Source organism: Halichoeres trimaculatus, unplaced genomic scaffold (genome assembly GCF_033239565.1).
Source record: "Halichoeres trimaculatus isolate MK-OKI-2021-1 unplaced genomic scaffold, fHalTri1.1 fHalTri1_scaffold_22, whole genome shotgun sequence".
NCBI lineage: Eukaryota > Metazoa > Chordata > Actinopteri > Labriformes > Labridae > Halichoeres > Halichoeres trimaculatus.
The window spans coordinates 2,886,251-2,914,029 of NW_027437200.1; the positions used below are offsets into that span (position 1 = coordinate 2,886,251).

A 27,779-nucleotide genomic window follows, 5' to 3' on the forward strand; every position below is an offset into this window, starting at 1 on the left:
TGCCTGACTCATCCTGTTCCTGCGAAGTGATCAGAGAAGCACAATGGCTGAGAAGTGCAATGTTACAAAGGTTGAAACTTTTTACAAACTTTAAACAAATTTGTATTTTACAAAACATTTTTAAATTTGAAATATCTGCATTTAATTAGCAGAACACTTTTACAAGTCCTGGAACAAATTTACAAATAGGCCTGTCACGATAACAACTTTTGCTAGATGATAAATTTCCGAAAAATTATTGCTGATAAAAGATATTATTGTCAATATTATTTTGATTTTGTTCCCATTTTTTTTTCCAATTATGATAAATGGGATAATAAAGTGAGTACACCATATCAAAAGCAAGAAACTTTAATTTCTTAAGAGTATTTAACTGTAATTAAAAGGTCAGGATCTTTTAAATAAAATAAATTAAACAAAAAATATAATACATTTAACAAACAAGAAAGAGAAAAAAATACAATGAAAATGAAATGGACTCTCTTTTAGAAAAAAATACATGTCAATGAAAATAATTAATACTAATCAAAAACAATAAAACATAGACCCTGTCTCCAAAGAAAAAACGAAACTCCAAAAAAAACAACAATAATAAAAACTACAGCCTAAATAAAAGGGAGTTTATACAGTTCCTGAATTGTTTGTAACATGTCCTTCCGTACTGTCTGTCAACATTTTGAACATTTCTGGCTTTCAACCGTATTGAAGGGCTGCATTTCTTTGCCAATGTAGCTGTCTTTGAGCGCCCACCATTTGGCGCTTTTACTTCTATTTACTTTGCCGACCAAAAGCCTCAGTAAGAGCAGATTGTCAAAGAACAAGGCTCCGCTGCACCTCACTCTTTTTCTGCGTCGCCACTATTTTCAAACAAATGCGACATATCAGCTCGTTGGTGTTCATGAGCTCACACTTTGTTCATTCTAATAAAAAACAAAATATTCCCACACTGGGACTGTGGCAGGCGGCTTAAGAACCATATCTTTCGTGCCATCACTCATATTAGCGTGTGTTTCCTCCTTACCCCTCAGGACGCTCGCTTCAGCTCTCTCCGTGTGTACGCGCGAGCAGCCCTGTCTTCACCCCAAAGATCGTGTTTTTGACAGATGCTCACTCCGCTATAAATCCGCTACAGAACCTATGCACCCCGATGTTAGGAAAGATAGACGTAGTGAGCCATCTTCTCATTCAGCCTCTTTGGTGGAAAGAGAGGAGGAAAACAAACATGCATGCTCGTGTCAGTTTATCGAGGCTGGCAAACTTACCGAGGACGTTTTTATTTATCGTTCAGTTAATTGATTTATTGATTATCGTGACAGGCCTATTTACAAAGTAAGAATTTTGACAGAAAGAGAATGTATTACATGTGGAACGTGACCCAAAAGTGGTTCTACCTGAGGGGTCAGTCAGTTTGTGTTGACAGGAGGTGTTAAGTAAATTTATAAGAGTTTATGAAAAGTTTATGGTGAGTGAATTATGTTTTGTCTGTTCTGTGGAACCCACTTTAGCCAAAAAACACAATTTTGTTTTTCGTGTAGAGTATCTCAAAATTTTTAAATGACATGGAGAAAACAGGAGGACCTGTGTCCTCACACCTGTCTCCTTTGCCCTGTCTGCTTACACCTATGCCCTCACATCTGTCTCCTTACACCTATCTCCACACACCCGTGTCCTTACACCTGTCTCCTTTGCCTTGTCTCCTTACACCTAAGTCCTAACACCTGTCTCCTTTGCCCTGTCTCCTCACACATGTCTCCTTTGACCTGTGTCCTCAAATCTGTTTGTAAAAGTGTAAGGGTGTGTCTGTGGGTCAGAAACAGCTGTGAGTGTATTAACAGCTTTGAGCCTTGTAAGCAGTGTAGTAAGGACGCCCCACGTTGTCCGTTAAGCCTCCACAAATAGAAATGGAGACGTTTAATCTCATTGTACTTAGAAAGAGCTGCTGTGATGCTGCTCAGAGAAACATGGAGGGAGACTCAGCTGAACCACGCTGCTCCACCACCTGTTTTTGGCGTCACTCTCAGGTGTTGTAATCCATGTCAGGTGGCTTGCCTCTCTGCAGGAACACACCTCTGTCTCTCTGAGGATGACCCGAACATTAACCAATCTTCAAACTAGGTCAGAGCTTGAACTTTGATTTCAGCCCTCAAAGGAAAAGTGTCATAGCTCTGGTTTAATCTCAGGACTGTGACTCTGAAGTGAGAATAAAAACAGGTATTTAATCCGTCCTTTGTATTTCCTCAGAGACCTGGTCCTCTCTGCAGGATTTGAACCCATGTGTTGTGACTTTTTTCCCCACATACAGACCAATTTAATGTCACTGTTGTAAGATACTAGGATATAGAGGACTACCTTTGCACCAGTTCTCCAGTGAAAACCAAAAGACTCATCAAAGCGTGGGAGGAGGTCCGTCCAGTCAGACAGCCTGAAGAGTTTCATCACGGTCTGTTTGTCCTGATGCTGTGACCTCAGCACACCTGCAGCTCTGAACCTGATCAACAGGTTCTCATGCAGACAGAGTTATCATGCATGTGTGTGCGTGTCAGAAGACAGGAATGAAAATATGTGCTCATGTTTACTCAGGGAGACTCTTAAGTGTGTGAAGAATGCAGCTTTTAGTCCTCTGTCAGGCTTCAGAAAGCCTGTTTGACAGTAAACATGGGAAAGACTCATCCTGTCTCTAAGAAACGTGTCCTCAGATCAGCTTCTCTTTTCCTACAAACGCTGCAGACTTCACTCTCTGAGGATCAGCAGCTCAGTCAGCTTCACACTCACTGTCAGCTTCAGAACAGAGAAGTGAGAACAGGAAGTTTCCACCCACCGGACAAATGCTGCTTTTCTCCACCTGAGTATCAGCTCTGCTTTGTGTTTGAAGGTGACAGAGACACTTTGATGATGCATTCTGGGATTTCCCTGATGTTAGTGAGGTCACTTAGTCAGGGAGGCTGAGCACAGTAGACTAGCCTCATCAGACTCATTAGATCAGGGCAGAGTTTTTGTATTGAGGGTCTGTGTGAGGTGAGTCCTGTCATGATTAGACTCCTTCTGTAAAGCGTGACGCTGCACGCCGTCCATGCTGCTGTTAGCGTGTGTGTGGTGGAGCAGGAGGAAGTGATGCTGCTGACTCAGGTTCTGCTGATGTAAGGCTCTCTGCTGACTGTGGCAGAACGCCACCGGACACATGGCGGCGGCCTCCGCATCAAGTCTTCTGTCTGTCTGTGAGAGTGTGTGAGTGTGTGTGTAAGTGTAACCAGAGCTGCTGAGCACTGATGGTGACAGAGGTGATCTCTGTGCTCAGTGGAGGATTCTTCAGGTCTGTCTTCAGTCATCAGTCAGGACCTGTGAACACACTTTTATTTGGATTTAAGAAGACAAGCTCATACTGAACACTTTAAAGTGATACTCCGGGATGGAACAAGTTGGGTCCTATCACAAGGTTTAGGGCAGAAATTACCCCTACAGCAGTGTTTCTGTGCAGCAGAAGCCCAGAGCGCTCACACCAAACACCCCCTCCCTGCTCCTCTGCCGGTTTCCTCTGCACTCAGACGGGGCCATATTTTACTTGACCAAAAACACAAATAAACGGACTCCCACCAAAAAAATCTGATATCTGTCTGCATTCACACTTTATTTTGAGAATTTTCAGCGCGCTACTGGCTCTCAAAATCACTCATCTTTACGTTGTTATTGCATAATTCGTCCTGACAGACTACCTGCGTTTGTTCATATCTGGCACGCTGCGCGCGCGAACTGATACACTAAGGGGCGAGCACCTCGTAGCCAGCTGTGGCTCTGCAGTGGAGGTAGCGCCGTTTTACTACACGATGAGAATTAGAGCCTTATTTAGCGGTGTTTTTGTGTGAAAGTAACGCGCAGTGGGAGTCCGTTTGTTTGTGTTTTTGGTCAAGTAAAATATGGCTCTGTCTGAGTGCAGAGGAAACCGGCAGAGGAGCAGGGAGGGGGTGTTTGGTGTGAACGCTCTGGGCTTCTGCTGCACAAAAACACTGCTGTATGGGTAATTTCTGCCCTAAACCTTGTGATAGGACCCAACTTGTTCCATCCCGGAGTATTACCTTAAACTCTTAATCAGTAATTCACCATTAGAGCAGGTAAAGCAAATCAAACTTTTGGCCGTTACCTTGGACAACAAATTTTCCTGGTCTAAACACATAGAAAATATTGTCAGCAAAATGGAACAGTCTTTGGCATTGATAGGAAGAAACAGAAAATTTCTTACCCCAAATTAGTGATACTTGTACTGAATACTCTTGTTCTTTCACAGCTTGATTACTGTCAGTTAATATGGTCTAATGCTGCAAGAAAAGATTTATGTAAACTGCAGCTCATACAAAACAAGACAGCATGCCTAGCTCTACAATGATATGACACTAGCATGCACAGAAGTCTAGGCTGGCTAAAGGTGGAGGACAAGATGACTGCTTCTTTACTCCTGGCAATATGGAAACTTTTGAAATTTAAAATCCCTAATTATCCAGGGTGTCCGCGGGGTCTCAAGAAGTATTAAAAGTTGATAAATCAGCTGTGGGAAAATTAAGACCCTTAAAAAGTATTAAAAAGGTATTAAATTGTATTGGTATTCAAACTTTGACTCCAAAAGTATCCATGATTATTTATTTTCCTCTTTGGGACAGTTACAAACTGACCTGACACACCAGACAGACAGTCCCATATATTGCCATGGAAATAGTCCATCTGGTCCGAAAATGTTTTCAGGGTCTGAACCTTCACAAATAACCACACCTGGTGATTGGACGATCATTCTGCTCGTCACTCTCATCACAGACCAGTGTGAGGATCTAGAAAAAGCTTTAGCATAAGAGTTTCTCAAGCCTCCTGAGAAAATTTCTCAGACTTTTGATATCCTGGGATCTTGGATTCTTAAGATCTAGAGAAAGCTTCCCCCAGCTTCCCCTGATCTCAGTTGTTTTGGAACAAATTTTCTTTGTTCAAATCACCTTTTTACTGGATACAACGTGATGCGATAAGGTATTTATCAATACAGTTACGTAGTGCTGTTGTTTGAAACTTGACAACAAGCAAAGATTTAGTTTTTGTGAGGTACGGGCTATGCGTGGCGCTAGCCCATCGGTAGGTAGCACTGATGGAAAGCAAATAACACAATCTCAAGCCCTAAATCCTAAAATTTGACTATGATGAAATAAATTCTTGTTTTTTTCTGCAAGTTGGCCCTAAATAACTGCTGTTACTTGTTGTGGGAATGGGAATGTCAATTAAGCTGCATTTAGTCTCATTAATTCTTTCAAGCTTTATTCCTTCTCAGCTTACCTAATTTATGTTAAAATGCAAACTGCAGCTGTCAAACATCTGTTGCTAACAACAGCTTAAAGTCCCGATAAGGTCTTAAGACTTTCTGAAAGGTTTTTTTAAAAAGTCTTAAAAAGGTATTGAATTTAACCTCAGGATTTCAGCATATACCCTGTTATCAGAACAAGATGCTTAAACTAAGCCTAGAATCGTTGAGATACAATACTAGACAGGTAACAAATGGGCAGTTCTCATTTCCAAAAGCAAATACTAATTTCCTAAAACGTACTGTACAATACAGAGCAATGAAGGCATGGAATTCCCTACAACTGTCTGTTGTTGACTAAATTAACACATAAATGTATTTTCACAAACCAAATTAAAAAACACATTGGCATATTTGTAGAACAACAGGCACAAAGTGGTTGCGCCCCTCTTCAGTGTTTTGAGGATGACATCTATTTGTTCTATTTTTGAAAAATGTTATTGTAAATTTTCAATTTGTGTGTTGTATGTTTATTTCTCTTTTCAAAAAGTGATTGATGGTACAGACTGTGTTGCATTCTTGTCAGTTTAGCTGTATACACTATATGCTTGTAAATTATTTGTTTTTAGCCTGGACCCCAGAAAGACTAGCTGTGCTGTAGGGTACAGCTATCGAGGATCCAAATTAAATAAACAAGCTTTAAACATGTTGACCTTCAGGATTACTTTATCATGATTCTCTGTTTTTACTGCAGCTCAGAGTCATGCATCGGGGTTTCATCAGGACCTGCAGATATGACCCCCTTTGTTTGAATATGTAGCTCTCAGGTGGACCACGTGACCACAGAGTCATGTGTTTGGGACGTGAGCGTTCAGTGGAGAGAAGTCTGAACCTGGTGTTTAGATCCTGAGCCATCTCTCATCTTCTCTGTCTTTGTGTTCAGGTGATGGAAACTCTAAAATCTCCAGTGTGTACATCAACAACACTCACGGGGTGGACGATGACGACTTCTACGACAGAAACTTGGCCTTATTCGAGGTTTGAAAATTCTGAAACACATTACACTCCTGTTATGAAAGTTCTTTAAAGTCTGAGTAAGGAAACTTCACAGTGTCTGTGTGTGGTGCCGTCCATAAAACGCTTTTATTACACAGTAAGTGGTTAAAAACAGAACCTCCACATGGCTGCCGTTCATCTGCCAAAGAGTCCAGAGCCAGAATTACACCAGCATTTGACTGCCGGTGCAGATCCTTTAGAGTTTTTATAGATTTAGAAGTTTCCTGGAATCAGCTCGGTCCGCTTTGTAACACTCCTTTCAGTGTGCCTCTCTTTCTCTTTTTACACTCCTTTTATGCTGTATTCTGTCATCTGTTTCTCCTCTGTGCTCCATTAATTCCTCCCTCCTCCCCTGGTTTGTTTTTCTGCCCTGCCCATGCAGTTTGCTTTATTTGCTCCAATGTTTACTCTCTAAATCCCTTTCTTTTCTCTGCCATTATTCCCTCTTCTTTTCATGCCACAGGAGGAGATGGACACTCGGCCAAAGGTGTCCTCTCTGCTCAATCGCCTGGCGAACTACACCAACCTGACACAGGGGGCAAAGGAGCATGAGGAGGCCGAGAGCATTGGGGAGAAGAAGAAAGCAGGAAAGGTACAACAGGCTGACTGTCCCAGGAAACAAAAACACCTTAACCCTGTACAAAATAAAGCCAAAAAAGCAAAAGTAAAAAAAAAAAAACCTGGTGCTGAAGCCTGAAAAAACTCAGGGGCATCACACTGACTCCCAAGAAATGAAATTCTCAGGGCAGCTGTTTAAAGCAGCTTGAAGAAGACTGCCAAAGTTTGCAGCAGTTTGAAGCAGCTTGAAGCAATTGGAAGCAGTTTGAATCAGTTTGCAGCAGTTTGAATCAGTTTAAAGCAGTTTGAATCAGTTTAAAGCAGTTTGAATCAGATTAAAGCAGTTTGAAACAGTTTAAAGCAGTTTGAATCAGATTAAAGCAGTTTGAATCCGTTTAAAGCAGTTTGAATCAGTTAGCAGTTAGAATCAGTAAGCAGTTTAAAGCAGTTTGAAACAGTTTAAAGCAGTTTGAATCAGATTAAAGCAGTTTGAATCAGTTTAAAGCAGTTTGAATCAGTTAGCAGTATGAATCAGTTAGCAGTATGAATCAGTTAGCAGTTAGAATCAGTAAGCAGTTTAAAGCAGTTTAAAGCAGTTTGAATCAGTTTAAAGCAGTTTGAATCAGTTAGCAGTATGAATCAGTTAGCAGTTTAAATCAGTTAGCAGTTTGAATCAGTTTGCAGCAGTTTCAATCAGTTTGCAGCAGTTTGAATCAGTTAGCAGTTTGAATCAGTTTGCAGCAGTTTGAATCAGTTTAAACAGTTTGAATCAGTTGTCAGCAGTTTGAATCAGTTAGCAGTTTGAATCAGTTTGCCGTTAGAATCAGTTTAAAGCAGTTTGAATCAGTTTGCAGCAGTTTGCAGCAGTTTAAAGCAGTTTTAGCCAGAGTCTTGTGGTCTGAAGCAGTTTAAAACAGTTTAAGGCAGCTTGTAGCCGTTTCAATCAGTTTCAGGCAGTTTAAAGCATGGTTCCAGTAGTTTGAAGCAGCTTGATGAAGTTCGAAGCAGAGTTCAGCAGTTTGAAGCAGTTCAAAGCAGTTTGCAGCAAATTGAAGCAGTTTGAAGCAGCTATAAGCGCTTTAAAGCAGTTTAAAGCAGAGTCTAGCTGTTCAAAGCAGCTTTAAGCAAAGTTTAGCAGTTTATGGCACTTGCACTCATAAATTGAGCTAATTCCAGAAGTTACGTGATGTAGGTTAATAAAAATCATGATTTAGAAAAGTTGTCTTTTAACATTCAGGCTATTTCTCATTTATTTATATTCATGTTTTGTTACGTCTTTGTGAAATTTCCATACAAACATAAGTTAAGACAAAAAAAGAAGCATTCCGTTGCTTAATTTACATTAAGGGATAACTTATTAGTCTGAAGTAACTAGTTTACTGAATAAGAAAACAATAAATATCCATAAGGATTTTCACAGAATGTGTTAGTTACAAAAAGTAAAGAGGTTCCTTTTTTAGCTGGTGCATCATTCACTGGCACACAGCGGCATCTTGTTCCTACAAGATGCCGTTTTGAAACCATGGCAACACACAGTTCCTCTTTACGCCTCAAAGAGTTTTTCCTAAAGCCTGCTGCTGTAATTTTTTCCCTAAATCTTGATAAAGGGGACTTTGCTTAGCTGGAAGTGTGACTTCTAAAGGCTGTGATGCTCTCTGCACGAACGTGACGTGTGGAAATGAGACGCATGAGATCCTCGCAAGAGAATGCATGGAGCTTTAATGCTTTTTAACACCCCGCGCAGCGTCCGTTGGTGTCAATTCCCAAACTGCAGAGAGTGGTGTATCACAAATGTAGGTCCACCAGAGTACTGAAGGAGATTCGAAGAAGTTTGCCTTTGTGATCTCTGTGTGACGTGTCATACAGATGCTTGTATTTCTGCACTTCGACTACTAGGAGATCCCGTTCTTCCGCCATCTTGTACCAGCGTCTCCGTCTGGCAGGTTAGAAATTTTCAAGTGTGCGCGGCGCAGAAATTTTATTGTGTGAAAGAGACCGCACGAGGGGGTTAGGTGGACACATCAAGCATAAATTAGCCTTAACAGTGCACTCTACCACGGAGGGGGAGGGTGTAAGGTTGGTTTGAAAATGGGCCTGAAGAAGTCTGCAGCAGTTCGCAGCAGCTCGCAGCAGTTCACAGTGGAGCAAATAGTCTGTTGAATTGTATGACAGGACGTAGATTTATTCATATGACCTGAAATGAACTTTGTCTATCGCTCAGTGTTCTTACACTGCAGAGTTCAGTCAGGGTTCATATTCTGAAAACCTTCACTGTCCAACAAGCCTGGTCTGTTTTCAGCCAGAGCACTGAAACAGTAAGTCCATGTTTAAAACATGGGAAAGAAGAAAACATGGGCTCTAAAAGCAGTTTTTAAAGCCATTCACATGTGGATCAGGAAGAGTAACAGAACTCTGTGAGAGCTCAGTGACTGAAAGTGAAGATCCAGAGGCTGTGACCCTGATCTTTACAGCTTCCTGTCTGATAAGGATCCAGCAGGTCCAGATAAGACTGTCTGCTGTTATGGTTCACTGTTTTATGACTTCCAGCCTCGCTCTGATTACACGTTTGCAGGACTGGGCACATTTACCACAGGCAGTCTGGGACATCCAACCAAAACATTGGTAATTCTCCCTGCTGGCCACAGTTCACTCACACTGTGTTCACACACTGTAATCACACACCATGTTCAGGGTAAGCACATGAGTCCGTGGTAAACCAGGACTGGTGCAGGTCAGGCAGAGGGAGGATATGAGGAGCAGCTCAGCGACAACAAATGAAATAAACCTCCACAAAAGAAAGGAGCCAAAGGTGATCACAGATCAGCAGATTTTAATCACTTATTTATGGAATAAAAAACAAAGTTCTCCTCTCACACCGTCAGAGCAGTCAGAGTTTGTGAGTCAAATGAAGCTCAGTTTTCAGACAGAAGATGTGTTCTTCCTATAAGTTTGGTCACACTCATCGGGAGCTTGGTTTCTGCTTCTCATGAACATTGTTGTAATTTAGTTTTGTTTTTTTATGATGTCTGATAACCTACTAATGTCACCTGTTCTTGTTTCCTTGTCTACTTGCTGTGCTCCAGTCCCCTCAGATGGGGACCTTCATGGGCGTCTACCTGCCGTGCCTACAGAACATCTTTGGTGTCATCCTGTTTCTTAGGCTGACCTGGGTGGTCGGAACAGCGGGGGTGCTACAAGCGCTCTGTATCGTCTTTATTTGCTGCTGCTGTGTAAGTATCTGAGCACTCAGCTCTCATAGCTCAGAGGATAATCAGAGTAAAACTCTAAATGTGCCAAAAATCTGTTTCAGACCATGCTGACTGCAATATCTATGAGTGCCATTGCCACAAACGGAGTCGTACCAGGTATCTCTTCCCCTTTCTCCATCTCTCATCCTTCCACCACCACGAGTTAACAGCTCTCATATCAAATCTGGAGCACAGAAGTCAAAGAACCAAAGAGTCCTTCAAATTCTAAAACTCTCTGTTTTAGAGGTTTCACTTTATCCTGAAGGGGTGCTAAAATCAACAGAACGCCCATCTCTGAAGCTTTCAGTTGGATTTAAACCCTGTGTTTTCAGAAAAGCAGAAAGTTTCTGTGGCTATAATTATCCTGGTATCGAGGTTAAAGATGGGCTGTTTGTGAACTCTGAGAGGATTAAATTCACTAAGCCTTAAAAGTCAAAATGACCCTCTGTGAAATAAACAGTCCCTGAGATAAACAGTCCATGAGACTTCATGAGCTTCAGTCATTAAAGCAGAAGAACCTTTCTTTGGCCCGCTGACTTAGAGTTTATCACTGAGGCAGAAATAAAAATAACACTTTGTGACAGACATGAAAGAAATACAGAGCACATTTACTTGACCTCTCTGGGTGGTCACCTGACCTCTCTGGGTGGTCACCTGACCTCTCACAGCTCCTCCCCTTGCTGGCAGCCCTTAAACTCGTGTTGTTTTCTAATGAGTGTTATTTGTGTTTGTCCCATCTCCTCTCTGTCCTCCTCTTACTGTCTGTCTGTCTACACACACACACACACACACACACACAAACACAGAATTGATCCTGGCTGACTTTACCGCTCACTGATCGCCTGTAGACCAAGACCCTAAATGTCAAAGCAGTGTGATGTTTCCACTAGCATGTGACATTTCAAAGAGCTTTGGGTAACATAGAATAAATCTAACACATCATCCATCCTCTCCTCACCTGAACAGCTTCATGCTCATTCACCATCTGTCTGTGGATGGTAGTAATTCTGACAGGACTCCATGTCAGGGTGTGTGTGAAGCTGTTTAGCTTCTAAAACAGCTGAGCATCCTACATCATGATCATATTTCATGCTTCAAAGATTTCTGTGGTTAACCCGAACGTAGGCCAAAGTCTTCATACCTGATGGCTGCAGTTAGAGGCAAAACACTGACTTTACTCTGACTTCACTCCAATATGATTCTGACTCTACTCCCACTTTACCTTGACTTTACCCTGACTTAACTCTGGGTTTATTCAGACTGTACTCCAACTTTACTCTGACTTCACTTTGGCTTCACTCCGATTTGATTCTGACTCTACTCCAACTTTACTTTGACTCTACCCTGACTTTACTCTGGGTTTATTCAGACTGTACTCCAACTTTACTTTGACTCTACCCTGACTTTACTCTGGGTTTATTCAGCCTGTACTCCAAATTTACTTTGACTCTACCCTGACTTTACTCTGGGTTTATTCAGACTGTACTCCAACTTTACTCTGGCTTTACTCAGACTTCACTCTGATTTGATTCTGAATATGCTCCAACTTTACTTTGATTTGATTCTGAATGCAGTCCAACTTCACACTGGCTTTACTCTGACTTTACTCTGATTTTATTCTGACTGTACTCCAACTTTACCCTCACTTAACCCTGCTCTTCTCTAACATTACTCTAACTTTACTCCTTCTGTACTCTCATTTTACCTTGATTTTACTCCGTCTCTTCTCCTACTTTACCCTGTCTTTACTCTGACAGTTCTTTGGCTCTACTCTGACTCTACTCCTGTATAAGTCTGGCTCTATTCTGACTTCACTCTAAATTTACTCTGGCTCTACAGTGGTTTAACTCTGACTTTACTCTGGCTTTATTCTGACTTAACTGTTACTTTATTATTGCTTTACACCAATTTTTTTTGCTGACTTCACGTTTGCTTTTATTTCTACTGTACTTGGACTTAACTCTGACTTTTATCTGATATTACTCCGGCTTTACTCTGACTGTACTTTGACCGAAAGTTGACTTCACTATTCCTTTTTCAGATTTTTTTTTCTGACTTTACTCTGGGTCTACACTGATTTGACCTTGGGTCAACATCACTCTGACTGTACTTTGACTTAAAGTTGACTTTAAGGTGACTTCACTATTACTTTACTCAGACTTTAATCTACATTACTCCAGCTTTAATTTCACTTTACTTCAACTTTGTTCCAACATCACTCTGACTTTACTCTGACTTTACTCTGACTTAACGCTGATGAAGAAGAGCATAAGGGGTTAGGGTTAGTTTTTATAGAGAGGAAATGGGGAGAAGAGAGAAGAAAAGAGGGCAGAGGTTTGAGCGGGGAAAGACTACAAATGTGTCGTCTCCCTGTGTCTCGTCACTGGGGTCCTGGAGTTTAAAGTATAACACGACTTTGGATCTGAGTTATAAAAATATGTAACCTGAGGTGAGATGATGGTGAAGGTTTTTTGAGCTTAACCCCGGCTTCTTCTTTTTCCAAAGAGAGGAGAAACGTCTATCTGCAGATGTTTGACCAAAGTGCTGCTCTGTCTTTCTCCAAAGTTTTATGAAGTTTTTTATGCTTGTTTCTCCAAGCATACGATGACTTCTCTCATCAGCTGTCCTCTTGTTTCCTCTCTTTACCTCCTAACACCATGATGTCACTAACACTCACCCCCTCTTTTTATGTCCCATCTCTTCTCCTTCTCCATCATCTCTGTCTTTACTTAACCATTACCATCCTCCTCTCTGCCTCTCCATTTCTTCCAACAACCCACTCCCCCCTCTCTCCTCACTCTCCTCTCCCTCTTCTCTGTCTTGCTTTCTCTCTCTCTCCTCCACCTGTAGCGGGCGGAGCCTACTTCATGATCAGCCGCTCTCTGGGTCCAGAGTTTGGGGGGGCAGTGGGTCTGTGCTTCTACTTGGGCACCACCTTTGCTGGGGCCATGTACATTCTGGGAGCCATCGAGATCCTTCTGGTAGGTGTTCATGTCCTGTTTATCTTCTTAACAGGTGGTCATACTGTGTTTATCTTCGTGGTAGGTGCCCTTCTCTTTGTCCGGAGCAGCTCTCATACACAAATCATACACAGACACCCCTGGCCTATCTCAAACAGGAAGCTGGCAATTTGCCATTCAAAATAAAATAAGCCCACATTTTTGGGCCTTTTTTCAAATCTTCTCTGAGGCCATAAATGGTATAGGCTTAAAATTTGCTCAGATCACAGAGTGGATCCTGCTTTACAAAAGTTGTGCGGGAATTTGTTGTTTCCCCAATTGTTTTCAAATGGCGAGCCTTCAAAGTTGATGAACCCCCCAAAACCCTCTAAGCTCCCCCTATTAGAATGAATTGGAGCTAAGCGGGTCTAGCTCCACACAAGCTGCGGCAGTTAGGCCTCTGCACAAAAAGTAAAAGTGGAACAGCTTTAAGAATTACATGGATGGATTTCCAACAAAATTATCCTTCTTTATGGGGAAATGTTTACAAAACTTCAGTCAGTTTCACTCCTGGTAAGGCAGCAGTTGGTGATGATGTCACACACTGATTGACAGTTCAGTGCAGCTGGTCATGTGACTCACTGAAGGAGGGAAAAATAAATGCTCAGCACACACACATCATAAAGGGATGAAACTTTGAGAGTGGAGGGGAAACCGGCATGAAGGGTCAGGCACAGTGCCAGGACCCAACCGACACTGCTTGCAGCTTTAGTTTGCTTGACTGTTATGGGGCTCTTTGGTGAAGATTGGAAACTTCAATTTTAGACCAAAAGCTGTAAATTGTGGAGAGATCAAATAGGAATAGCAGCTAAAGGTGCCCCCAGCTGGCCATTTGAAATAGTACAGTCTTTTGGTATCTTTTGTTTAAAGGAAAGAGGATAGGTAAGACACAGGGTGATAGTAGAGAGACATAAGGGAGAGAGGCCTCAGGCTGGACTAGAACCTTGGGGCCACCCACTTGAGGACTTGCCCCATGTAGCACAGAACCTAGACCACTGAAACTTCAGGGTCCCCAAGAAAGTTTTCTGTTTCACGGTCTTTGTTTTTAAAGCAGAGGTTTCTTATAATTCTCATATAAAGTTTATTTTTAAAATCTTCTCATTGTCGTCTCGCCTCCTCCTCTAGATGTACATCGCCCCTAAAGCTGCCATTTTTGAGGCCAAGACGCCTGAAGGTGAAGGGGCAGCCATGTTGAACAACATGCGTGTGTACGGCTCCATCTGCCTCCTCCTCATGTCCCTGCTGGTCTTTGTGGGTGTAAAGTACGTCAACAAACTGGCCTCCATCTTCCTGGCCTGCGTCATTGTCTCCATCGTCTCCATCTACATCGGCGCTTTGGTCTCTGCCTTCAAACCGCCAAATTTCCCGTAAGTGCTGATGGCGATTTTCCCAGAAATATTGCTAACAGCGTGTTTTTGACTGATGTGTTTCTGTGACAGTGTGTGCATGCTGGGAAACAGAACCATCAGTGGCCATGACATCATGGATGGTCAGTGTGCAAAGACCATCCTGCCAGTGGTCACCGTCCACCCCGCAGAGAGACCTGACACCAACCTCACCTTCAGTAACGGTATTTAACCCCGCGTTATCCCTAAAGTTACCATCAAACAGAGCCTCTTCTTCTTCCTCCCTGACATGCAGCACTCCTCCTTTAGAAAACAGCACCATGGGCCCCACCTTTGACCCTAGCCTGGCTCCGCCCCCTGTGGAGAAGACCACACATCTGTGGAGAAAGTTCTGTGAAGGCCCTGAGCTGAACGCCTCCTGTGATAAATACTTCTCATCCAACAACTTCTCAGAGATCGAAGGAATCCCAGGACTGGCTAGCGGGATTGTTTCAGGTAGAGTCTGTTGTGGAAATTTTCCTGTTTCTGGTGAAGAATGAAATAGAGACTTCTGCCGGCCAGCAAGGTTTTATTTTCCTTTGCAAAGAAAAAGGTCAGTCAACACGCGAGCGGTCAAAGTGAAGAAAAGACCCCGAACCTAGTTCGAGCTCAACATTTATGCTTGAGAGAAACGCCCCAAAAGGTACTGTTCACACCCCTCTGTCTGCTACAGGAAATCACATTGAGATCAGAGGCCTAGAAGTTGGGCTGAAGGTGTTAGAAATCTAGACACAAGACAAAAGGGTCTGGATGCTTATTGAAGAATCAGGAGATGGGGTGTCTCAAGGAAGCAGGATATGGGGCATCTCAAGCAGTGAAAACAAAGACAATAAAATTACCATTACAATTCCCCCTTTTGATTATTCATTAATCAGTTGAACACAACCAGAGGGAAAAAAAATAAAACAAAATAAAATAAAATAAAATAAAAAGAAGCAAAGGAATTGATAAAAAAGAAAACTTAACTAAACTAAACTAAACACCAATCAAACATTCAAAAAGCATCATGTACAAAATGTCATCATCAGAGTCAGAGCTGGGGCAATGATGGGGGTCAGGAATGTGAAATGAAAAATGAATTTTGATCTGCATTGTTAACATTTACATAAACTACAGTCACAACTGTGGTAGTCACAAACATTCTAGTTCAGCAAATTGTCTGGTCTAGAAACAAAGGACATGATGATGTTGATGAACAAACACAAGTTTCTGTATGCCGTGGGGGAACTTCAGAGACCATATTACTAGGGGTTGAATGAGAGTCAATAAAGATGATATTTGGATGTGGAGCAACAATAATATTGTTTCTGACTTGTTTTCCAGCAACACCCAACTGTCACCAGGAATCTTCGACTCTTAGAGTTAGAGCATGTGTTGTTGTTATTGCATTGTCTGAGAGCTTGTTGCAGTATATCGTCCTTATGATCAGCAATGTTTGTGGAAACGAGGTGGTCATCTTCTGTCTCAGAGGCTGTTGAGACTGTCTTAACATTTGACAGCATGTTCAGTGAAGTGTCATATGAGTTTGGTGGCTCATTGACTATGAGTCTGTGTTGTCTATACATATCAGGGTTTGGATATTCAATTTCACACCAATATGGGCCTGCATCAGTGGATGTCACATTAGAGATGGTGATCTGGCTCCATTGGAAGTTGGAAGTTTTGCTACTGTGATACGGGGTCTCTGTTTGGAGCAAGGGTTTTGTCAGTAGAGGCCACGATCAGGTTCCAATTGTGTGGGCCACAGGGGTCTCTGCATTGGTACTTGTCATATTTGGCAAAATATGCACAAATTGGACTCGATTGCCCAATTTCAGATTCAGCAGTAAAGTAGGTAAATGTTGTCCTTTTGTCAGAGGGACAGTCTTGGCAGGTTTGTAGGTGTAGGCTTCCATCATTATTGCTGAAATGATAGGGTGAAGATCAGGTGGTATGTGGTGTAGTTTAATGGGAAGACGTTTTCGTTGTCAATCCTTCTCGTCTAGTTGTCGTCTGGTGAGTTCACGGTTGTTCCTTATGCTGTGCTCTCACGTGCTGGTTCCTCCTTGCGCTGTCTGTCCTCCTCTGGTCTGGTCTCGTGGTCCTCAATTGGTCGTGTCTACACGGTCCTCCTCTCGTCTGGTCTGGAAGGTCCTCCTGTTGTCTGGTCTGCTCTGTGGGCTCAGGAACCTTCCTGCAGTGGCTGGTGTGAATTCACGTGGTCCCCTCAGTGATCTTCATGGCAGCATGCGTTGTCAGGAGCATCTGGGATGGGCCTTCCGTCTTAGGTCCTTTACACCACCCGGTCACCAGCCTGGAACCATGGAGCGATGCGGAAACTGGTGGTGGAAGGACTTACTTCACCTGCTGGGAGATTTGAGAAAAAGTAGAAGATAAGTTTTTGCAGTATTATATCATGTCACCCTCAGGTAGGCCAGTGGAGGGGAGTGACCTGGTTGCAGTCTTCACTCTGAGTGATGGGGGTTCTGCCAAAAAGAATTTCAAAGGGACTCATGTTCACTCTGGACCTTCTCCTCATCCCCATTTGGATCAAAACAACAGACAGAGCCTCTGTCCATGGCAGTCCTGTTTCCTCAACAACACTTGGCCCCATTAGATTTTAGAGTGCCTCTTATCTTATTCCATAGCACCTCCACTGGCAGGATGGTATGCATAATGTTGACTGAAGTCACTGGCAAGAAACTCACTGATTTATGTTACTGCAGAATCAACAAAATCTTAAACAAGACAGTTCTATGAAATCCTAATCAAATGTTCTAATGGTCTGTCTGGTGGTGGTGGTTGTGGTGGTGGTAGTGTGTGTGTGTGTGTGTGTGTGTGTGTGTGTGTGTGTGTGTGTGTGTGTGTGTGTGTGTGTGTGTGTGTGTGTGAGTGTGTGTGTGTGTGTGTGTGTGTGTGTGTGTGTGTGTGTGTGTGTGTGAGTGTGTGTGTGTGTGTGTGTCCGTGTGTGTCCGTGTGTGTCCGTGTGTATGTATGTGTGTGTGTCTGTGTGTGTGATGGTTTTTGCTCTTACCTGTGTTTTGTGTTTCACAAACCAAACACAATTAAGAAAAGAAAAAAATTCTGCTCATAAAACTGAAAAACCCTTTTGATGAACCATTGTTGAGTGATGGCGCCCAGTATTCCCCCTCTTGACACATGGCCCAATCCATGTGTCAATTTTTGCAAAGTGTGTAAGGAAAACTTTGGGTAGGCGATGTTTGTATCTGGTCCCTCTCACACTGCGTCCTCATAGGATCTACACGTCTTTCCTTTGGTTGTTAAAGGACTGTATTGCCGTGAGGAGCTGGGAATAGAAATTGGAGTCGAAGCTAATCAAGAATCAAGAATCAAGAACACTGGGTTGGAATGCATCTCATTTTGTAGTGGCATCACTATTTGAGTTTCCTAGAAAGAAGAATTCTGAATTGTTAGAGTGATGACAAAAGGTTCACAGTTTTTCACGAGACAGACATCATACTTACTGACAGCCTACAGAGTCTTAGTGACCTCCTGTAGGGCTGTAATAACTGTAGCTTGATTCTTCAGACAAATGAAAAAAGTTATTGAACGATTTAGAAGTGCTTTAGGTACCAGCTGGATTTTCTCTGAGTGTGCACAACAGATGTTAAACTGAAAACAGCACTGCCGTGTCAATGTACGAAAGATCGATCAGATGTTTCTTGCCATTAGCAAACGCGCGTACATGATGTCATAATGGGCCCCAGCCTTTATGGTTATCTGATGTTGCATGTGTGATGTGTGGGAGCAAATAGTTAATTGTGTACATGTCATATTAAACTGGTGTAAGACATATCTGTTGTGTTCGATAACAGTGTGACAAATCAAGTCTGTTGAATCTTTCTCTCACCCAACTTTCCTCATATGGTTCATCGGATCCTGGTGACACATTTAAGGTACACTGCAGGTCCTCTGGTGTCATGAAATCTATTGCAGCTGTTGAAACTGTTTTTCTAGCTTCTGTGAGAAGCTCAGGAGAAGCAGCGAGTGATTGCAAATCATTGATATGTATATCAGGTTCGGGGTGTGGTAGACAAAAGAGTGTGAGAGATTTGGTTTCAGGTCAGATAGTCTGTGAACTTTGACACCTCCTAGGGTTGAGATCAGACAAATGCCAAATTTGCACATCAAGTCTCTACCCATCAGGTTGATGGGTCAGACTTCACAGAGCAACGATGCATGTTTGAAACTCATGGTTAACTCACCCCCACACTTGAGTGGGATGGTAATGTTTGTCTAAGCTGATCAACAGAGTACACATAATCTCAAGTTAGCAAAGGTTCTGTTTTTCTAGTTAATTCTAAAGCTTTACCCACAGTCTGTGGAGTAAACCAAAAGTACAAAATTTCGTTCTGCGATGGTCAATGTATGTTGCCGAAAATTCTTGAAATGATTAGATGTGTGCTGGATGAATTTTGGGGCAACTATATGTTTGTTGCTTAAGCTCTCAATAGACTGTGTATTAATCTGCTCAGTATGTTTGTGTGAGTGTGGTGCAGTACCTCCTTCAACCTCACAAGTTAGCTTGGCTTGTCAGCTGGACTCCATCCTTCTCCAGCAACCTTCAACCATTTTGAGTCCGACTGGTCTGCATGAGTTGATGAGATGTTTCTGTGGTCAAACTGTAGAGTTGGTGGTGAAGCAGGCATTTCAGAATGAGCTTCATCTGAGGTCTTCCTCTTTTCTTTTTTTTTTTGTTGTCTGTTGAGTCTGTTTCTTTTCCCTCCTTGGGTAGAGTTGTGCAGTGATGGAGCTGAAGGATGAAAAGATGGGTTGCTGTTGAGGTCTGGATCCTGCTTCAAAGCGGTCATCTGTGAAAAATATAGGAGACAATCTGCAAGGTTTGGTGTCCTTGCTTTTGTTAATTTTGATTTTCACTGGTTTCAATTTTTTCCACACGAAAAGAGTCATGTTTCTACAGTGTTTTTCTAGTTCATGACTTGCATCTCCTTCCCGCGTCCATGAACTCTCTTTTTGACCTTCCAAATATTCAATTCCATTTTTTTTTTCTTTTTAGACAAACTTTTCTATTTTTCCTTTTTTATTTTATTTTTTTTTGTTTCGTTCTTCTTTTCGTTTCCTTTAAGTTTCCTTCTAAATTTGGTGTGTTTTTTAACCTGAGGGATCCCCCTATTGGGAATCCAAACTCAGTTGTCTAGACATCTAAAAATTTTAGACTTTTATCCCCGTTTTTCCTTCTCATAATATCCACAATATGTCCCACCGGAGGTCCAACCTCACGGATTTTACTCCGCATTCCAAATGTGGAGGCCGTATACGACTAATTCAACACAGACGTCTCTATGCAGACCGCTTCGTTATAAGCTACAAGCGATAGAAAAGCGAAACACTTCCTTATTTTTTTTAAGCCACAAGTGAGAGTAGCTTTCACTTCCTTATTTTTAACAAGCCACAAGCGAGAGTAGCTTTCACTTCCTTATTTTTAACAAGCCACAAGCGAGAGTAGCTTTCACTTCCTTATTTTTAAGCCACAAGCGAGAGTAGCTTAGAAAAATTGTGGATATTATGAGAAACGAAAACTATTATGCCAAATTCAAAAACCCAATTTTTAGAGAGAGAGAGAAAACAAAACTAAAATCATTTAAAAGCCAATATTTCAGTGCTCACCAGATAAATTTAGCTGAACTTGCGCTCGTAAAATCCCAGCAGCAACGATCTGGGGTGTCCACGGACAGTCCTCCCTTCTCTAAAAGGATTTGAGGTTGGAGGCTGGAAATCTTTTTTCTTCCAGGATGGCCTGTTCACTGTCCGTGTCCCGTCCCAGACGATTGCTTGAGGGATCCCACTTCTGACACCAAATTGTTGTGGAAATTTTCCTGTTTCTGGTGAAGAATGAAATAGAGACTTCTGCCGGCCAGCAAGGTTTTATTTTCCTTTGCAAAGAAAAAGGTCAGTCAACACGCGAGCGGTCAAAGTGAAGAAAAGACCCCGAACCTAGTTCGAGCTCAACATTTATGCTTGAGAGAAACGCCCCAAAAGGTACTGTTCACACCCCTCTGTCTGCTACAGGAAATCACATTGAGATCAGAGGCCTAGAAGTTGGGCTGAAGGTGTTAGAAATCTAGACACAAGACAAAAGGGTCTGGATGCTTATTGAAGAATCAGGAGATGGGGTGTCTCAAGGAAGCAGGATATGGGGCATCTCAAGCAGTGAAAACAAAGACAATAAAATTACCATTACAAGTCTCTGTTATCTGAGGCGATAAGGTAGGGCCAGGACAGGACCTCGACAGGGTCAGCACAGATTCCAACAAGACCAGGGACCAAGGTTGTAATAGTTAACTAAAACAAAACTAAAAACAAAAACTAAAATTTAAAACACATTGCAGTTAACTCAAATTAATAAAAACTAGAAAAAAAAACAAAAACGATAAGTAAACTAAAACTGTATCTTGTGTTCACAAAACTAACTGAAACTAACTAAAATGATAGACAAAATTCCCTTAGTGATAGTTTTTGACAATATTAACAACCTTTAGGATTTAAATTAATCCGACACATTTTCCCAAACAATTTTAGACAGTTTTCGGCAGTTGTCAGTGCCGCACAGCACCATCATAGCGGTGTATAGGGTCGAGCTTGTTTACTGCACTGACTGGCTGTGCGCTGTGCTGTGACAAAACGTAGTGGAGCAATGGATCAGAGCATCTGTAATAGTTTAATTGTTAATGAGTCCAAGTTTTTATTTATTGAAGCTCATATTATATTGTTTTTTTATAATTTATGTTTATATTATTTTTATGTAATTTATGTCAACATTATTTTATATAATTTATGCTTATATTTTTTATACTAAGTTTATATTATTTTCTTGTGTTTAAGGCAGCAGCCAACAGTTCAGTATCAGCATTGACTGAGCAGTGAGCACTATGTTGGACTTGAAAATAAACAGTATGACAAAATATTTACTCTGACCTTTTTGAATGCTGCACCTGGTTAATAAGGTATGAAAAACGAAAACTAAACTAAAACTAAACTAAAACTAAGCCTTGTTGCAAAAATCAAAACTAAATAAAAACAAGAATGCCTGCTCTGAAACTGCTATTAAAACTTAACTGTAAAGGAAAATAAAATGTCAAAACTAACTAAAACTAAACTATAATGACAAATCCAAAACTATAATAACCTTGCCAGGGACAGGTTCAAGAAAGGGTCAGGACAGGGTCAGGAGTGGTTAGGAGGAGCCAGGACAGGGATCTGGACAGGGCAGGATTAGGGGAAGGAACAGGGACAGGAAAGGGCTCAATACGGGGTCTGGGTGGGGACAGGGTCAGGTTGAGATGGGGTAAATGTGGTGCAAGGACAGGGTCAGGACAGGGACAGGAAAGGGCTGGGTGAGACAGAGTCAGGAGGGCCAGGACAGGGCTGGATCAGGGACAGGCCAAGACGATGTCTGGACGGGTTCAGGACTAGATCAGGACAGGGACGGGACCCTGAGAAGGTCAAAAGGGGTCCAGATAGGAATGAGATAAGGACAAATCAGGATGGGGTCTGAGAGGGGACAGGGTCAGGTTGAGAAGGGGTAAAGGCTGGGTCAGGACAGGGACAGGAGGGTGAAAAACAGGGACAGGACGGGACCGGACGGGACAGGGACAGGGACAGTATAGGAAGGGGTCAGGCCTTAGACAGGAGGGTCGGGAGGGTCATGAGGGCCAGGACAGGGACAGGTCAGGATGAGTTCTGGACAGGGGGCATATCAGTTTGGAGACAGTTAGTAGTCTGCTGCCTGTGATCAGGTTTGAGTCCAGAATAACGCTCTAAGTGTCCCCCTCACAGAGAACCTGTGGAGCTCCTACCTCAGCAAAGGGGACGTGGTGGAGAAAGGCTCGCTAGACTCATCTCAGGAGGCGTACCCGGCGTCGATGCATCAGCCTTACGTGTTTGCAGACATCACCACCTCATTCACCCTGCTGGTGGGGATCTTCTTCCCCTCAGTCACAGGTACACTGGACTCTCTTCCTCTGACGCTGAACTCGTCAGTGGTTCCTCCCCAAAGACAGGAACAGATCCAAGCTTCAGCAAATGCCCCTGTTGGATATGATTTCATAGATGATCTTTCTGCTCTTGTCTTCAGGAATCATGGCTGGTTCAAACCGGTCTGGGGATCTGAAAGATGCTCAGCGCTCCATTCCGATAGGGACCATCCTGGCCATCCTCACCACCTCCCTGGTCTGTATCCTTCAGATAATTGGTTCAGAGGACAGAATTAAGAATTAGAGCAGAATTAAAGTTTTCCTCCAGACATGGCTCAGTGCGATCAGACAACATGCTGCTGTTGGTCTGGTCTGCTCCTCTTTGAGGGTGAACAGGTGTTTTATGGGTCTGCTGGATTTGATCTGAGTGCTGAGTATTTTCCTGAGTGTCTTCCTTTAGATCTAAGTAGTGTTGTTCTGTTTGGAGCCTGCATCGACGGCGTGGTCCTCAGAGATAAGTCAGTGTTGCTGCTCTCCTCCCTGACTCACACTTGCTCCGGATTTACCTGCTTCAAGAAAAACATTCAGGTTTTTGTCTCCTCTGCAGGTTCGGGGACTCAGTGAAGGGGAATCTGGTGGTGGGGACTCTGGCCTGGCCGTCTCCGTGGGTCATTGTGATCGGTTCCTTCTTCTCAACGTGTGGAGCAGGACTCCAGTCGCTGACCGGTGCCCCCCGGCTTCTGCAGGCCATCGCCAAGGACAACATCATCCCCTTCCTCCGGGTAAGACCAGCAGAGTTTAGATTTAATTTACCCAAATGTTCAGAGTGACTACCCAGACTTTGATTTTAAGAACTCAAACTATGATTTAGAGTAACCAGACTTTTAATAAAAGAGAAACCAGAGTTTGATTTAAAGGACCAAAAATGTAATTTAAAGAACCATAACTTTGAAACTTTGATTTCAAGTATCCAGACTTCAGGTATCAAGACTGTACTATAAGAATCTAGACTTTAATTTTAAGAACCCAAACTTTGATATAGAAAACACAGACTTTGATTATTATCCAGACTTTTTTGTGATAACAATTTATGATTCAAAGAATCTCGACTCTGAAAAAAAGAATCTAGACTTCGGTTTCAATTACCCAGACCTTGATTTTAAAGTACTCAGACTTTGATTTAAAGAAGCCCAGACGTGATAATTGTGTGTGTGTGTGTGTGTGTGTGTGCGTGTGTGTGTGTGTGTGTGTGTGTGTGTGTGTGTGTGTGTGTGTGTGTGTGTGTGTGTGTGTGTGTGTGTGTGTGTGTGTGTGTGTCACAGGTGTTTGGTCATGGGAAAGCTAATGGGGAGCCGACCTGGGCTCTGCTGTTGACGGCCCTTATAGCTGAGCTTGGGATCCTGATTGCCTCTCTGGACCTGGTTGCTCCAATTTTAACAATGTGAGAAATAGCAGTGTGTGAGAGTGTGTGAGTTGGTGAGTGTGTGTTAGAGAGAATGTGTGTTTTAACTTCTGTTGTGTCTTCCCTCAGGTTCTTCTTGATGTGTTACCTTTTTGTCAACCTGGCATGTGGTCTTCAGACGCTCCTGAGGACACCAAACTGGAGGCCCCGCTTCTCCTACTATCACTGGTACTAACACACACACTTACACACACACGCATACACACTCGCACAAACACACACTCTCTGACCTGTGTCTCTGCCGTGTTTAGGACGTTGTCTTTCTTGGGGATGACCATCTGCCTGGCACTCATGTTCATTTCCTCCTGGTACTACGCAATCGTTGCCATGGTGATCGCAGGCATGATCTACAAGTACATTGAGTACCACGGGTAGGTTTCCATGGAGATCCCCAACTTCCACACTTCAGCCCATGTTCAGCATGGACAGGAGGGACATGTGTGTGAGTCTGTCACTTTGACTCCTGTTTGTCTAAGTGTGTGTGTGTGTGTGTGTGTGTGTGTGTGTGTGTGTGTGTGTTCCACAGAGCGGAGAAGGAGTGGGGGGACGGGATCCGGGGTCTGTCCCTCAGTGCTGCTCGTTACGCCCTCCTGAGGTTGGAGGAGGGACCACCACACACCAAAAACTGGAGGTACACAATAGATCCCTTGTCACACACTAACACACATTCATGCTGAGAGCATCAACCAGAGCTTGTGGGCCAGAACAGAGTGACAGAGCAGACCAGATCTCTGCTGAACCCTCTGTTAGTAATCAGAGAGCTCCATGAACCCAGGACTATCCCAAGAGACCCTTACAGCATCTTTAGCAGCAGAACCTGCTGGTTTTACATCCATTAACACCTCAATCCCCCCACAGGCCTCAGGTCCTGGTCTTACTGAAACTAGATGAGGACGCTCATGTCAAGTCTCCTCGCCTGCTGACCTTTGCCAGCCAGCTGAAAGCGGGTAAGGGTCTGACCATTGTGGGCACCGTCGTTCCTGGAAACTTCCTCCAGAGCTACGGAGAGGCTCTGGCTGCTGAACAGGTGAGAGGGGTACCATGTCTGATCTTCACACAGAAACAGGAACTCAGGAACTCACAACTTTTGGTCTCTTCTTTCAGACTCTGAAGCTCCTGATGGAGAAGGAGAAGGTGAAGGGTTTCTGTCAGTGTATCGTTGCCCAGAAGCCTCGTGACGGGATCAGTCACATGATCCAGTCCAGCGGTCTGGGGGGGATGAAACCGAACACGGTTGTGATGGGCTGGCCTCAGGCCTGGAGGCAGAGCGAGGACCCTCAGGCCTGGAAGACCTTCATCAGTGAGTTCACAGACCCAGGACATACGATGTGTGGAGCATGTTGCAGTGAGTATTTGATTATTTTAAACTGTGCAGTCTAACAGCGCCCCCTTCCTTCCTTCCAGACACAGTGCGGGTCACCACAGCAGCCCACCTGGCCCTGTTGGTGCCCAAAAACATCTCCCTGTTCCCCACCAACAGTGAGCCCAGCACAGACGGCTACATCGACGTGTGGTGGATCGTCCATGATGGGGGGATGCTCATGCTTCTGCCTTTCCTGCTGCGCCAGCACAAAGTAGGTCTGCTTCATCCATCTGAGGTCATTCATACCAGACCATCCAGCTCTGTCTGCAGTAAGCGTGTCTGTCACGTGTCCAGGTGTGGCGCAAGTGTGGGATGAGGATCTTCACTGTGGCTCAGATGGAGGATAACTCCATTCAGATGAAGAAAGATCTGGCAACCTTCCTGTATCACCTCCGCATCGAGGCCGAGGTGGAGGTGGTGGAGATGGTATGTCTCCATTATTAGGGGGCTTCTTTTTAGAAACAGAGGAATAGAATCACACTATAGAGAGTAATTACCCAGAATGCTCAGCTCTGTTTTCTTCTGTCTCACTTCCCTGCAGCACAACAGTGACATCAGCGCATACACGTACGAGCGGACCCTGATGATGGAGCAGAGGTCCCAGATGCTCCGACAGATGAGACTGTCCAAATCTGACCGGGAGAAGGAGGTGAGTTCAGATCAGCCTGTGACATCAGATCCACATAAGGACAATCAGGACCAAAACCTCCTCAAGTCTGTCCAAACCCTCTACCTGAGGTGAACCCCTCCAGCAGAGGACTAGGTCTCTGAATGATTCTCCAGCTAGTGGTTACATGCTACTGTCATGTGTTTGTGATTGTCGTGCATCATTTTGCCAGGGCGTCCCTGGTTTCAGCAGCAGTAGGCCAGAGGCAGGTGGAGCTACAAAGTCTCAGGTGAGGTCAGTGGTTCTAACCAGCTGTGAGTTCATTAACACCTGCAGACTTTGGCACAGTGGAACAGAAGCTTTTAACAAAAGGTGAACCTGAAGGGTCAGATTTGAAGCACTAGTTCTGCTTCAGCAGATCGTGATGGTGTCAAGTGTTGAAAACTAGGAGTGGTAAAATAAGAATGATCACTGATTAATTTCGATTATGTTATGGATGAGTTTGGATCAATTATTACATTTTTGAAAATCGATTACATGCTAATACAACATGCAGCGTAGTTCACTAACAGAGTAAAGGCTGCTCCGCTGTTTCCAGACTCTAAAAGAACACTATCTCTGTGATCCTCAGTATGCTGTCCTCACAGCCTGTGCAAGCTGAAGAATGAATACATTAAGGACTTGGTAAAATCAGCTCTATTTCTCTCTCTGCAGCCTCAGAACTGGACATCAGATGAAGCTAGCGGACATTAAAGTCAGAGATCATCTATAGTGTGCTATAGAGCGCTCACTCTGACGCTGTTTTTGAAAACCAAACAAAAACAAATACAGGGTGCTCACTCTTACCCCTTTTCCACTTAACTGGTGCTGGTGCTAGTTCCAGGCCAGTGCCTGACTTAGCACTGGTTCTTTGTGTTTCCACTGACAAAGAACTGGCTCAGTCAAAAACAAGTAATGTTAAACTATTCTCTGGCTAGTTGTAAGTAGGGATGGGTACCTTTTACATTTGAAGCGATACGGTACGGATGCCTGGTACCTGGCAATCGGTACCGGTACTCAACGGTACCAATTTTCGGTACTTTTTGTGTTTTATAGTAAAAACATCAATTTCTTTAAAAATAAAACATACATCTTTTTTTTAATTTGACAAATTTATTCTTCAATATATAACCTTGCAATGCTGTGATAATGTCCGGCATGGAAAACCACCCACTCTTCCACTCCCTCGCAGTCACAAGGATGCATTTAGGTACCTAAACATGGTACCTTTTGGTTTTACGTGAATCAGTACCCGGTACTTTTGACAGAATTTGGTCGGTACCTATAAAAGTACCTAATTCGGTACCCATCCCTAGTTGTAAGTGCTCCTAGTGCCAACTTTTAGCTGTCACCCGCCCCATGCGTCACCAGACGACGCTGCCTGCACTCTGAGTGGTTACATAACCAGTGACATACTGATGTTTTACGGAAATCCAAACCAGCTCTTAGAACCAAACGAGCACTTGTGGAAAAGGGGTAACTGTCATTTTTTCTGAAACTGAACAGTAAATTGCTTTCCCCAAAAGACAACACACGCGGTGTGTCCTGACATTCAGATATTTGGTTTCCCATCCTGCCTCTCTAGCACAGTCTGTGACAACATGTGAGGTGATCGAAACATTATGTAAAAAGTTTGACAACAAATGTTTGTCCTGTGTTTCTGCTGAGCCTCACGGCACAATGGATTGGTTCTTTTGCTTTTTAGTTTTGATGATTCAGCTGATGATTTGATGATACAAAGTTGTAATCCAGTTTGAGACAAAATAAACTTTTCAATTTCGGGGGAAAAACACAGACAGACAGTCATGTTAGAGTCTGATATTTACATTTGTAGTCTCACACTGTCTCTTCAGAGCTGT

The 27,779-nt window shown here is 43.2% G+C and overlaps 1 protein-coding gene across 1 annotated transcript in view; it reads left to right on the forward strand.

The window, feature by feature from the left end:
- Positions 1-27,779, forward strand: part of slc12a6 (solute carrier family 12 member 6) — a 40,671-nt gene that overhangs the window by 7,407 nt on the left and 5,485 nt on the right. The window contains exons 3-24 of the mRNA XM_074698912.1: positions 6,213-6,307; positions 6,789-6,917; positions 9,967-10,113; positions 10,194-10,248; positions 12,982-13,112; positions 14,256-14,497; positions 14,570-14,700; positions 14,786-14,971; positions 22,313-22,477; positions 22,611-22,709; positions 22,910-22,967; positions 23,057-23,231; positions 23,772-23,890; positions 23,981-24,079; positions 24,163-24,282; positions 24,438-24,542; positions 24,770-24,938; positions 25,016-25,211; positions 25,316-25,485; positions 25,569-25,700; positions 25,816-25,923; positions 26,114-26,170. Coding sequence (XP_074555013.1) covers positions 6,213-6,307; positions 6,789-6,917; positions 9,967-10,113; positions 10,194-10,248; positions 12,982-13,112; positions 14,256-14,497; positions 14,570-14,700; positions 14,786-14,971; positions 22,313-22,477; positions 22,611-22,709; positions 22,910-22,967; positions 23,057-23,231; positions 23,772-23,890; positions 23,981-24,079; positions 24,163-24,282; positions 24,438-24,542; positions 24,770-24,938; positions 25,016-25,211; positions 25,316-25,485; positions 25,569-25,700; positions 25,816-25,923; positions 26,114-26,170 — 2,888 coding nt within the window. The remainder of the gene's footprint in view (positions 1-6,212; positions 6,308-6,788; positions 6,918-9,966; positions 10,114-10,193; positions 10,249-12,981; positions 13,113-14,255; positions 14,498-14,569; positions 14,701-14,785; positions 14,972-22,312; positions 22,478-22,610; positions 22,710-22,909; positions 22,968-23,056; positions 23,232-23,771; positions 23,891-23,980; positions 24,080-24,162; positions 24,283-24,437; positions 24,543-24,769; positions 24,939-25,015; positions 25,212-25,315; positions 25,486-25,568; positions 25,701-25,815; positions 25,924-26,113; positions 26,171-27,779) is intronic.